Raw genomic sequence first — 14,423 nt, forward strand, 5'->3', positions numbered from 1 at the left:
AAAAAATGTATTCGACGACATCGGTATTTTAAAGAGGTGATAAACTCAATTAGTTTTATAACTACATATATCAACGAATCATCAACATTCATTAACGAATTGTGTGGTGTGGCGTAGTTCTGGTGGAACACTACACTATTCCTGTTGGCCAATTCTGGATGCTTCTGGTCGATCACCTGCTTCAAGCGGTCCAGTTGTTTGCAGTAGATGGTAGAACTAAGCGTCTGGCCATATGGGAGCAGCTCATAGAGAATTATTCCCTTCGAAACCTACCAAACACACAGCAAAACCTTCCTGGCCGTCAATCCCGACTTGGCCACTGTTTGGGACGATTCACCGGCCTTTGACCACGACCGTTTTCACTTTATATTGTCGTATGTGATCCATTTTTCGTCGCCAGGCACCATCCGCTTCAAAAATGGGTCGAATTCGTTCCGTTTCCAGAAAGTTTTTTTGCGTCAAATCATGCGGCACCGAAACATCTCACGGAACGTTTCTCTAGCGGATTTGCCTTTAACGAAGGAAAATTTTAGAATAGCGCGAATTTCGGCGTTATTGAGCTCCATGTTTACACGCCTATAACTGTTGAATGCAATATCCAAACTAATCGTGCATAGCGTCGTTTTGTAGGTTATGTCAAGACCTATTGCCAGATACGAGCTCTGTAGTGCTTTATACATAGCCGAAATTCAAAAGACAAAATGGCCGGAGATATTTAATTAATATTTTACTTCGCTTTACCGACATAAACTTAACCTAAGAGGGTAAATTTTGATTTAAGTTGATGTGAAAAACATCAATGAGAACAGCATAACTGCTAATATTAGGGATATCAAATTAGAACCAAGGTCTAGACCAACTAAATTAAGTATATAACATTTTTGTTTTAAATTCCTATGTCACAGTGCAAAGGGTGAAGTCGGACTTCCATCACGCCTTTCCCAACAACACAATTTAAAAGTCCATTTGAATTGAATTAATATAACGAGATAAACCTTTTGCATGAATAGTGCTCTTAAAGCATCACCTTATGACCAAAAACCTATGGACCCCAGTACATGTAGTTGACTTTTTACCGAAAATATCGAAAGTTCAAAAATCTTTCTGTTAGATTAATGAGATGTTAAAATGATTTGGCCAGTGCAAATTTAGGTGATTTGAGGCCTCTTTTTAATTCTCAAATTACAGGTGCTTCTCACTATGGCGATTCGTTTTTCAGTTTTGTATCTTAATTTGCGTCTCAGATATGGAATTTAAATTTTAAAGCAGACCTGGATTACATTTCATGCTGCACTGAACTATGTAAAAAGTTGAACATTGTCTTTTCGAGATTGTTCGTCTATTTGTTTCGGTTCTGCCAAATATCAATCCTACACCTCAAGAAATAAGACGCGGCATATACTGTAAATTTTTATTTCATGGATTTGGTAAGTATATTATGTATATTATTATGAAAAAATTTATAATTTTAATATTTAATGAGTGATTAGTGAGTGCTTAAAATTCAGTGTTCCAAAAGCCACTTGAAACGAAACAGCGAACGTAAAACTTATTATTTCCAAAAAAAATACTATCTGACACTTTTAAGGTATCCCAGAGATTGACCGACCTAAGTGTTTGTTAAAAAGTCATCCAAATGCATTGAAGTTCACAAAAAAAAACGTGTTATTATCACAATTTGGAATCACGTAAAACTTATTATTTCCAGAAAAAATACTATCTGACTCTTTTAAGGTATCCCAGAGATTGACCGACCTAAGTATTCGTTAAAAAGTCATCCAAATGCATTGAAGTTCACAAAAAAAAACGTGTTATTATCACAATTTGGAATTGGTCAAGTAGTTTCGGATATAACAGCCGCTTTCATCCTCAAGTTTTTATTCAGATTCGTATATAGCTCATTTGTACTGTACATTTGTACGGAATTTTTTTGTTTTGTGTGAGTCTTCTTAGTTTTGTATTGTCGGAGCAATGACACACATTGTACATATATTAAGTTGTGAGAGTTTCAATTTTTATACTTTTGCAACCAGTTGCTACAGAGTATTGTAGTTCTGTTCACCTAACGGTTGTAGGAATCACCTAAAATCAACCGAGATAGATATAGGGTTATATAGACTAGTCGGACCACTACCACGCCCATAAATTTCCATTAACCGAAAACGTATAAAGTGCCATAACTAAGTATTAACTTAAGGTATAAAACTGTAATTTGGTACAGATGATCGCAGCAGCAAGGGACACCTGTGTGCAAGATTTTTTGAAAAAATGGAAGGCGGGGCAACCGCTTAAGCTACTAGAACCAAATTTGCTGACTACAAATCTTATAAGAACTTCTACCTGCAGTGTAAAAATGGATGAAATCGGAGGATAACCCCGCTGACTCCCTATATAACGGTACTGTTAAAAACTACTAAAAGCGCGATAAATCTGTAACTAAATACATCACAGTCATTAAATTTTACCACCGAGATGGCATTTGAGAGCTTTATGGGAGCTGGTGTGAAAATAGGTCGATGGGCGTGGCACCGCCCACTTTTTGGTGAAACCCATATCTCGGGACTCGGCTGACCGATTTAGACAAAATTTAGTACGTGGCATTCTTTTTATATTCTTATGTCACATTGTGAAAATGTACAATCGGACAACTACCACGCCTACTTCCCATAGAGCTCAATTTTAAATTTCACTTTCACTGTTCAGGCCCCTAGGTACCGAATATTTAGACCCCGGTACCTATAGTTGACTTTTGATCGAAAATGTCGGTCAATGTGATATATATAACTGAAATTAAGGGATAATACATCTCTTATATTGATATGTCTGTATGTCACAAATGCGTTGAATCGGACCAATACTTCCCTTATCCCTATACACTTAATATATAGATTTTCGAACTTAGGGAGCTTTGTACCGCATATATCGTTCAATATGTGAGTTATCCCAATGAAAATAAGAGAGCGTGTTTTATTCATAACAGTGTACCTTTGGGCCAAAAATAGATAAATTTCAGCGAGAACTTGGTTTTGCCTCTATATACATAACTAATATGTATTAGGATTTTCGAACATCCGGCTGACTTTACTCTATATGATTGGTTTTGCACCTGAAAGTATTTCTCTGATTTTGATTCTTGCAAGTTGCAAGAGTATAAAATGCACCTGAACTTAACCTCTCCTTACTTGTGTAATTGAATATTGTTTATGAGTAAAAAAAAACTTTCAACTAAGCAGAAAAAATCATCGTAAACACATATACTATATTAGATTGATTTCAAAAAGCTGAGATTTTAAGAAAAATAGATCGAGGCGTTAGTAAAAGTCGATTGGCGTTGATTATAATATCAAAATATATCAAGTTAAGAAAACGTCATTGAAAGCAGAGAACATATCAAGAAACAAAACAAGAAAACACTTAAACCGGCGTAACTGTGTAATGACTAGTCCAATTATGAAATTAAGATTTCGTTACTCAATCAAATCAGTTGTTGAGCAAGATATTCAGACAACAGCGTTTTCCCGACGCAGTTGAAAGCAACAACACCTTGATAAATTGGCTTGAAAATAATAAAGGTGCTAATTGGGTGGCAGATGACTCTATATGTATAAAGTTTCCTGAAAAAATAATAATTAAGAGTAACTGTGAATTTTAAACCAGTACAAAAAATTACACTATTTCGTAATGTAACCAAATCATTAAAATAAGTTTGGGGTTTTATTTCCAAAAACTTCGGTTTAATACTGTATTTGTTTCAATTTTAAAAAAAGTTTGCAAAATTTAATAATTCCATGAGGTTAATTACCCTTGGGATTTTTTGCCTAACTTTCTGGAAACTCTACTGAATTATCCTAAGCATTACTTGAAAACTTTAAATTATTATTTAGTTAAATAATTTCTTTGACTTTGGCGAAATGAAGTGAACCCATATATTACTAATTTTAAAAATTATGAGTGCCCAATGCTAAATTCAACTTTTCATATCATTATATTTAAACACATACTACTACTACATAATTTTCTATTTTTAACAAACAGATTTTTAAAAATTTTAGATGATATAGAAATGTTTTATGAAATTTATATACAATATACGATAATTGTACAGTGAACATACATAATTACTTACATTCTGACGAGCTGACCAAGAATTGCATAAAAGGGAAGCGTCTTCTAAAATACGGGTCTGAAAATATGTACAAGCAGTATTGATAATATTATATAGGTGTAAATGTATGAGAAATATATGAGGGTATGTGATTTCTTTTTTTGTATTAATTAATAATAATTCAACAAAATATTTTTTTTATTTCGTAATTAAATTCAGTTAAGTTCCAATTGTAATTAGAGAAAATTGATTTGTATTATTTCTTTATTTAATAGATAACAAAAAGTTAAATATCGACATTTTTTGATTTTTGAAATGGTTTTAATACAATAAATTTTATATGCTGTACATTATCGCGTCATTTACTTGCTAACTATGTTGAACTTTCTATTTCTCTATTATATAGGTATGTACATGAAACCATAAACAAAATACATGTACATGGCTTCAAGAAGAGTGCTAAAAGCCGTGTAATAAATTTAGTTGGGGGAAGTTAAGGTACCCAATAAAACACAACCGTGTAACCCAGAAAATAGTTCAATTATCGCATAATTGATAAATGCGTTACTAAATATTATATTTTAGAATTTCCTTTTCCTGCGAAAGGCAATTAAAAATATACACCGATATTACAGAAGGCTAGTCGATTACATTTGCCGTTATGCTTGCGTATGACACTAAACAGCAATGTTATTTGCGATAAGCTACTTGACTATACATATGACATGAAAAATCCATAAAGTGTTTGAAAAGCAAAAATTTTTTTTAAGATTAATGCACATAAATTATTCTGTTTCTTTAAAGATATTAAATGTAATCAAACTTTAAAAGTGATTTTGATATTTCTTCCCGCTATGTTAGCGGTTTTACTAAAATATACAAAAAATGGAGACAGATAACTTAGTTGTCTGCGGTAATAGAACTACTACTATTATTTAAGCACTGTTTTAACATGAAACGTTTTTATCTTTAAAAGTTCTTTAAAACACTAATTTAAAGCAATAACTAAATAATATATGTCGGGACATTCTAATTTACATCTAATCTAAATGATACAAGTGAGTTGCATGGAATTGGTATAAAAAATCCACACAATGGGGGTGCCGCCTCCCACCATTAGGGGATATCTCTTATCTATTCTAGAAGAATGACGTCAGATAACTTTGGAAGGCGTAATCTTGTTTTCAACAACCTCTCTCTTTACATCGTATATTACGGCTTAGAATTAAAAAAATCGAAATATAACCACAACCCCTTTCATAGAACACAATTCCAAATTCTGCCAGTTTTATTCACTTTACAATAGATAATCTAAGCACTAATGAAGAAATTGAAATATATGTAACTATAAATTATGCCTTTAGTACCTCTATCTCTCAAACTGGTTGAAATTAGACTATTATATATAGTATCAATCAACTTATAAATTATCTTTAGAATATGTAGAAAAATCTTAATATTAAGCAAAAGTAAATTCTTGGATATAATAAAATGTGGTGCAAAAATTTAATCAGTCTATGAATTACCCCAGTCGTAATATGTAGTTTATAGTTATAATAGTTTTCGCTATTCTAGTTGACTTTATCGCGAACAATCATAACGCGGCTTGCTTCTTAATATAGCGGAAGCACGATATGATTTCTATACCTCATACAAGAACAACAATGATTAGCAGCCCTTTGGGCGACTTGTCATCATATTTATATTAAATTTCATCTCTTTTTCTAGTTTATATAAAGATAACTGTAAAAAATTTGTTTCAAAAAGTGGAAATAAATAACTAAAATGCAAAAATCTAAACACCAGATCAATTATAGCGAGCACGATATGATACATACATATATGTATAAATGCAAGAAAGAAAAGATTTTTGGTTATGGCAATACGACGAAATATTAACTGTCTTCGATTCGTTAAGCGTTGAGGAGAAGGGAATCCAAAAACTCTATCCGATGCTGCAACAAACGGGAAGAAATTGTGGTACAACCCTGCAATATGTCATTTGACGCATGAGCGCTGATGTATGAGAAGAAATTTTTTTTCGGGTTTGGAAACGTTGCAGTAACTCTTTATTTTTCTTTTCTCTAAATTACCATACTATAATTTATTTTAAGTCTTAAGTTTCAAAAATACAAGAAAAAATAGAAATTTGGATTTTCATATGCCATTTAAGCCACTCACAATAATAAAACAGATCTACAAGGTGCTTTCCAAAGTAAACGGGACTTAAAAAAAACAGAACAAATATTTTTTTTCGGCAAAATCAATTTATTTTATTCAAAATAGTCTCCTTCAGCTTCAATGCAGCGTTTTGCACGGTCCAAAAACATATCGAACGAGTGTTTTAGCTCTTTGGCCGGTATGGCCGCCAGTACGCCGGTGCAAACCTTTTGAATAGCCTCTACGTCTGCATAACGCTTTCCTTTCATGGGCAAATGCATTTTTGCGAAAAGGAAGAAGTCGCACGGTACCATATCAGGTGAATACGGGGAGTGGTTAAAATGTGATTTTTGGTCAAATAATTGGTCACAAGCGTCGTATCGAATGTTGGGTTCTGAGCAATTTTGGGTCGTCAGTCAATTTGTGCGGAGCAAACTGTGCACGCACCTTTTGTAAGCCCAAATGCTCGTCAAAACGCGATAAATCGATATTTTGGAGATGTTCAATTTCATTTCCATGAGTTTCAATGATGATTTCGGCTGATTTTTGATGAATTCACGCACAGTTTCGATGAAATTTCCGGTGATCATGGATTTTGATTGGCCCACCTGATGATCATCATTTATGTTCTCACGATCACTTTGAAAACGTTGAAACTACCTTTTTCATCAATTGAAACGTTTCGGTAAAAGTTTTACCAATTTTAAAACAAGTTGGCTCTTTGTTCGAAGCTCATTTTCGCACCGATAACACAAACATACTAACACTTAAAACGCAACAATCGATTAAATGAAATTCTCACTGGACAATCGATAAACAATCGAATAGCAGATTCTAACTCACCAGTCGACATATAGATGGCGCCACCAGTGGGTGCTAGATTCAAAAATGTCTTGTTTACTTTGGAAAGCACCTTGTAAATATACAAAGCAAAACTGAGTAGCTCTGAAGATTTCGGCTATACCACTTTAATGAGGTATCCGCGTACTCTTGCACAAACTCAAATTCAAATTTTCTGCTATATTAGAGTTTGCTGCTGGATATACATGTATTTGTAGTATAGTCTTACTCAACATAACGGTATGTACAATTAGTCCAAAAATTACATGTAAATACTGTTCTTTTCAACTTTGGCTTAGTTAAACCGAAATAAGTATATCTTCACTTAAAATGCAAAATAACGCAAGAACACTTTCGGAAATTTACAGGAGAAAGAATGAAGAACGATCCTAGTTGGTTTTGTGCCACACAAAATGAACTCAGAACAACTGTTATGAGTAAAGAATGTTCTGTAATTTTCATTGAGATAACTTAAATATTGGTCGTTATTACAACCATAAAGTCACTTGCAAATTCGAAAATTTTTATAAAGTTTAGACCCGATTCAACCAATTTTTAATACATATAACTACTTTTGTCAGGGAAGGTTTCTGTCAAAACATCAATTGTATATCTCACACATTGACCGAAAATCAACTATAGATACTGGGGCTCACATATTCGGTACCTAGGGGCTTAAGCAATTTTTGTTGGATTTGGACAAATTTTAGTCATAAGGTGACATTCCATTAAAGTAGGAATTATAAGTGCAAAGTTTTGACCCGTTATATCAATTGCTTCCTGATTTGAGTGAATCAAATGGAATTCAAAGTTAAGTTATATGAGAAGTAGGCGTGGTTGTGAACCGATTTCGCCAATTTTCACGCCATGACATACATATATGATTAGAATGCAAAGTACTAAGTTTAGTCGAAATCAGTCTGACGGGTCCAGAGATATGTGATTTTACCAAAAAGTGGGCGGTGCAACTCCCATCGTTCACACCGGCTCCCGTAAACCCTTCTCATACTATCAAGAAAATAAAATTTAATGTCTCTGGCGTATATAATTATTGATTTATTTGCGCTCAGAAAATTTGGTTGCTGTAGCTTTAGTGGTTTAGGAGATATGTACGATGCACGATATAAGATATATTTTTTTCTCCTAAGGCACGCCCATACAAATATTTATCCAGATATATATATAAATTTTTGTTGAATTTACAGCTTGCACTTCAACTCGTCTTGTCATCCTGATCATTTTTATATATGTATATACATACATATACATATATAACCTTAAATCTATCTCAATTACTTTTAGGTGATACGTACAACTGTTATCTTTATTGCAAAATTTAATTAGTTCGATGCCATTTCGTATATGTATATTCATATTATTGATTACTAAAATCATATTTAAATTAAAAAAAGCATATAATGGATTGTCAAAAAAGTCTTGCGGTATTTTTATTGAATTTTTTTTTATTGAAATTGAAATGAATTTTTGATGACTCATGCCCAGCTCTTGACCGATGCTACGACTGCTACTATGCCGGTCTCTTTCGACCAATTCAGCGATTTTATCGCAATTTTCGACGACAGGCCTTCCGGAGCGTGGCGCATCTTCGACCACCTCTACACCAGAACGAAAACGTTGAAACCATCGTTGTGCGGTGGAAATGGAAACTGTATCGGGTCCATAAACTGCACAAATTTTATTGTCGGCTTGAGATGCATTTTTGCCTTTATAGTAGTAGTACTGTAAAATATGCCGTATTTTCGCTTTATTTTGCTCCATGTTTGCGACGCTATAACTCACGAACGACTTAAAAAAAAACGACAATCAATCAAACACGTGTTAGCGCGTCAAATGAGCTTTCCAAAAAGATATAGCATGACCCGATGCGACGAATAAAACTAGAACTATGCGCTCTCAGCGCCAACTAGCGAAAATACCGCAAGACTTTTTTGACAACCAATATACTATTAAACTAGAACAGAATTATTGTCCCATATGATTATTTCGCAAAGAATTAATTTTTTTTTGCAATGATGTATTTATGTTAACAGTTAGAAATAAAGAGAACATAAGTATAAACTTTCTTAGAACTATAGCGTGAATTCTAAAATAACAAGCATATCTTGAAAAATCGTTTATATTTCTTAAAGTTAGCATTAAACGGTTGTGATGAGCCTGGCACTGCTCATAGATTGATTGATTGAATAATATTAATATTATTTAAATATATAAATCGTAAATGGACTTTAAAATATTGAGTTTTCACTAACCTCTGCGTTACAAAAGATAACACAAACCATTTTGAAATCCTCAATCAATGACAATGTACTTGTAAAAATTAACTAATTACATTTATATACATTTTAACCTTTACAATTTCCGTTTCGAACATGAGACTAATAATATTTGAATTTATGATATATACTTAACTTTTTATCGGTTTCAATTCTGATTCCGAGAACTACCAGGTTAACTTTTCTATTGTACTACTATTTATAATCTTTTTAAATAACTTTCTTAAACCTTAGCCATTTTCAAAAATTCTTGATTTTAAAAGTTGAAGATGAACTAGTAAATAATATAATTTTATGGAAACGATAGGCATGAATTCTTTTGGAAACCATGGGGTAACAAAACTATTTTAATGCGATAGGAAACATTTCTCCACCAAATGGGGAAACACAATTGCGAATACGTCAGAAGACATGTTAAACGCCAGGGTGCAACGCAAGTGTTGGCAGTTTTTTGAGTAACCGGAATAGTTAGTTGTGATAGTTTTATTATTACTTTTACTTAAAAAAATGAAAAAAAAACTGAAATGCTTTATTATTCCTAACACATTTGACCATCAAAGAAGTGTACCGCTTTTATTATTTATTAAATACCTCAAACATTGAGAAACAAAATGACCTATGCAACATGTTGCAAGAACAGAATTTAGTTAATTTAATAAAATAATTTTAATAAAATTATCGTGGACCTTAACTACACAATGGTTATTAAGATACGGTTATAAATTTATATCAGTGTGTAGTTAACGATCTACTAGCCGTGCCTAAAATAACAGTATTTTCAGCTATGTTTATTAAGTAATATCAGTATGCTAACGTAAAACATTCCTAAAATATTAAAAAATGTTTGAAAGATATTTAAAATATTCCGAATCTAAAATACTAAATAGGTATATATATCTTCATTTAGACGAATTGTCTGAATGTGACATTTCCGAGATACATAGTTTCCCAAAAAATATTAAATATCTAATTATTTCCACAAAGTTTTATTAGTTGACCTCGAGGAACTTCGATCAAGCTGAGAAAGCGGAAAGTTACATAAAATATTTTGAAATTAACGGATTTAATTAGTATTAGTAAACCTTAGTTTGTTTACTGATTTAGCAATTAAGTAAGTGTACTTCATCTTTTGTTGTCAAATCACTTATAAGACTAATTTTCAAATCACTTGTGTACGTGCGTGCGCACACAGCGTTTTTCCATGGAATTAGTTGCAGTCGATTTTCGTATTCCTCTTTATTGGACATAATTCAAAATTGGAGAATCGAATTCCACATATGCATTGAAGTACCATTTATATAAAATGTAAAGTTTAATTTAACTATTTCAGATATTATTGAAGACGATTTGGGCCGTCATAAAACTTTAACAAACAATGAACAAATTAATATAAGGATTGTTATCAGATATTCAATCTTCCTCTTTTCGAAATCTTGAAGTTAGTTTAGTTTTTAATGAAAAGTAACCAAACTAAGCTAAGATATAAAAAATAAGAAAAATACAGCAAAGCGAAGAAAGAGTTTAAGAGGTCAGTGGAAGCCAAGGCTAACACCAATACTTAAATCCATATTTACTATATTATCTTAAAAAACTGTAAAAAACATATCTCAAATTTTATCTTCATAGCCATGCATACTACTTCGTAAAAATTCTAAAAAAAAATGTTTTACAAACGATAAAAAATGTGGCTATATACTATAAGTCCATTCCTACAAAGAAATTTATAGATTTAAATATTTATAGATCAAGGAGGTGAAACCATTTTTGTTTTAGGCCGCTTAATTCACAATTTTAAGTCTGCACATAAATTCGAAGCTCTTACACTGTAACTTTCAGCGTCTATGGCGAATCTTTTTCTAGCACATATTTACTAATTTATGAGTCTACATATCAGAGAATTTTATGTATTTTTCATGTGGAACTAAAGGATGAACTCTATGTGAAAATTTCAATATTTTAACCCACTAGGCGTCGTTCTCTCAAAAATTCTTCAAAATTATTAAAAAAAAATGTTATTATCGAATTAGATACACTTTACATGTATATTAATGTTTTTTACTTAACTCCACATAACATCAGAATATTATTTCTACAGGGGAATATTGTCTAAACTATTTTCTAAGAATTCCTTCTTGAAGTAATTATAAATTATTGCACTAGAATCTACTCAAATAGAGAACTAATTTTAAAAACTTATTCATTCACACACACATTTTTGCATAGCTACTTGTGAAAATACCTACAAATGTATATAAAACTTTATCAATATAATTTATCAATTGTAAATTTGAATATTCTATGTAAGCCGAATCGCTTATACATGTATATACAATATGGAGTATTATTACATTAAAATTAAGTTCAATGTTTCCTTCCACAAATTTAGAGTTGCACTCTTTTCTTATACTTACAGAAGGATTCGGCATACATCTCCTCATCTGATCCGGACCCCTATAAGTAGGGCTGTATCGACCAGGAAAGCAGGTAGGAGCAGACATTTTCATTTTATCCGTCGTTGAATACATCGACATTGTCACACAACTCCCTACGAAATCCTCCTCGAGCTTAAACGCCCGAGAGGCGTCAAAAGTCGTCGGCGAATAAATTTTGAAGCACTGTTTTTGAATCTATTTATATCCCGCATATAAATATGCAGGACAAAATATATTATTACCAAATAGCAATTTGAGGAACTTGTTATAATCTTCTTCCTTTAACTTTTTAAATACAATTTTCCTCATAAATATGGAACATATTATTCATTCTTCGATTTACTTTGTCACACTGTTGAATCGTAAACAATGACACTTTTCACATGCATGTTTTTATGTACAAGTACATACACATATTAGCACCGATCCAAAACTAACTACGAATTACAAATCAATGAATTATGAAAGGACTAATATAAAAACACGCACATAATTATATCTAAAGTACTTTATTCACAATAATTCACGATTGTTTAAACTAAACGGACCCGAACAGATTTTACAACTAGACAACCGTATGATAAAGAATTCTATGATGAGTTTCACTAACTCCAGTTTATTTGGGAAGGACAAATTTTCATTATTCATGTGGGGCGTGTCGTTTTTCCGACCCACCCTTCAGTGTGGCTGAATTTAGATTTGAAATCCAACCTTATGAATGCTTGTCATTGGCCAATTGAGGCGACAGTAATTTTATATAATAAGTATCTACCATGCTTTTTATGCACAACAACATATACATATACATATGTATATACATAAACCTTTGATTATATGTAAATAGATATGTACTGTATAGATATATGTATTTATTGAAGTTGTATATTTCGTTTGGATGCTCTCATGGATATTAAATGAGAAAATTCAACGCGTGCGCCTGATGAAGACGAGATTTGGGACAAAGCTGTTTCAGGACAGAGAGACCCAAATGATGGGCTTTTAGGAAGCATACCCAGAAGGCCGACCTATCGAACATCAAAAAGAATGAATTTCGAAACCAACGCATACGCGCATATATTATTTCGTGTGCATGTATGCCCTAAATCTGTCCCCATGTTAAGTATTGAATGTAAAATGATTCAACCATATCTGTGCGCTTAAAAACGTTTTAGTGCTCAGCACAATCACGTCCCCTTATATTTTATGAATTTATAGTTAGAGTTTTAGGTTAACTTTATGTATTTATTGTATTAGAAAGATTTTTGTTAAACAAGGACAGAATTTTTAGAAATATACCCTCTCTTATTGTTATTAAGATAAATCACATCTTATCAAATTCTTTTTATGAGATATGTGGGCGCTAGATAAATATTGATTCGATTTTATTCATTTTGACACATGGGTACATTATTATCGGCAAAAGATTCTCTCTTTATCTAATATACAAGTATATAGCGTACAAATTGTCATTTTTTTCTGCACATATATTGGGGTCCATACTTTCGGAGATTGAAATCGATATAACCCCATTTCGAAAAATTTTAGACATGAAATGACTATCCTAAAGCCAGTATTCGTTAAAAGTTTTATTCCGATATATAGTGTAGTATAGTATAGTGTAGTGTGAAAGAATCACATGAAATTTAAAATTGTGATAATTGAGAAGTGGAAGTGGTTGTAGTCCTATTTTCACAATGTAACTTTAAATTATTAGAGTAATATTATGCACCAAATAATGATATTTACTTCTCTAGTTAAATATTTTCCTATATGTATGTTCTTTTCATTTCTTATTATTATTTTTTTTTGTGGGAAGTATAATATTGCTGGTATTATGCAAATAATGACAAATTTGTAGCATACCATGGTAAGTGATTTAATGTTCGCTTTCGTACATGAGACCTTAGCAAGTCGTCAAAAGTTTTTTTCAACTCTATCATATTATGAAGGATTATCTTTTTAAACTTTATTGGTGGCACCGATCTTCTCTTCACTTCTACGTATTTCTTTATATCCGAATTATTAATATTAAAATCAACCTAACTAATAACTACATCATATCGCATCGTGTAGTACTAATCGAAATATTAATGTTTAATTGTATTGAGAAACCAGGCATGCAGATGAAATGCATACGCAGCGGTAAAACTACGCCACGCAAGCAATACAGCGGGATACCACGAAGACGGAGAAATCAGACAAGCAGATAAAACAACAACAAGCATGCATACGCAGCGGTAAAACCACGCCACTGCCAGCAACATACGCCGTCCCAGCAACACACGCCATCCCAACGCAACATGTTGCGAATGTTTTAGCACGCAGCACAGGCTTGCTGGGGAGTTAGGTGACCGATGATCAGTGAGTCAGCACGGGACTGTGACAGCGTACGCACGTTTGGCATCAGACTACGCAGTGAGTTTATCCTCTGGCTAGTCTTGGTACCCTGACTTGTGAACGCCGTCTGTTAAGGGTGAGCTTGGTAGTGAGTTTATCCTCTGACCAACTCAACCTTTAACATCGCGGTCGCTAACGCAGTCTTCCGTGATCCGGGATCTTTACGCGGCAAAAGTGGTTGAAAGGACCTCTCCA

General features: G+C 32.7%; 1 protein-coding gene across 6 annotated transcripts in view; it reads right to left on the reverse strand.

The window, feature by feature from the left end:
• LOC126760172 (inhibitory POU protein) overlaps positions 1-12,420 on the reverse strand; it is a 98,925-nt gene extending 86,505 nt beyond the window's left edge. For 2 of the 6 annotated variants that reach the window (XM_050475634.1, XM_050475636.1), the window contains exons 1-2: positions 11,811-12,420; positions 4,127-4,183 (exon numbers count right to left, since the gene is read on the reverse strand). In XM_050475634.1, the coding sequence (XP_050331591.1) occupies positions 4,127-4,183; positions 11,811-11,930 (177 nt within the window). In that variant the 5' untranslated portion in view covers positions 11,931-12,420. The remainder of the gene's footprint in view (positions 1-4,126; positions 4,184-11,810) is intronic. The other 4 variants (XM_050475635.1, XM_050475637.1, XM_050475631.1 and 1 more) reach the window with 3 other exon arrangements.
• Positions 12,421-14,423: the final 2,003 nt, after the last annotated feature.

Source organism: Bactrocera neohumeralis, chromosome 5 (assembly GCF_024586455.1).
Source record: "Bactrocera neohumeralis isolate Rockhampton chromosome 5, APGP_CSIRO_Bneo_wtdbg2-racon-allhic-juicebox.fasta_v2, whole genome shotgun sequence".
NCBI classification, from domain to species: Eukaryota; Metazoa; Arthropoda; class Insecta; order Diptera; family Tephritidae; genus Bactrocera; species Bactrocera neohumeralis.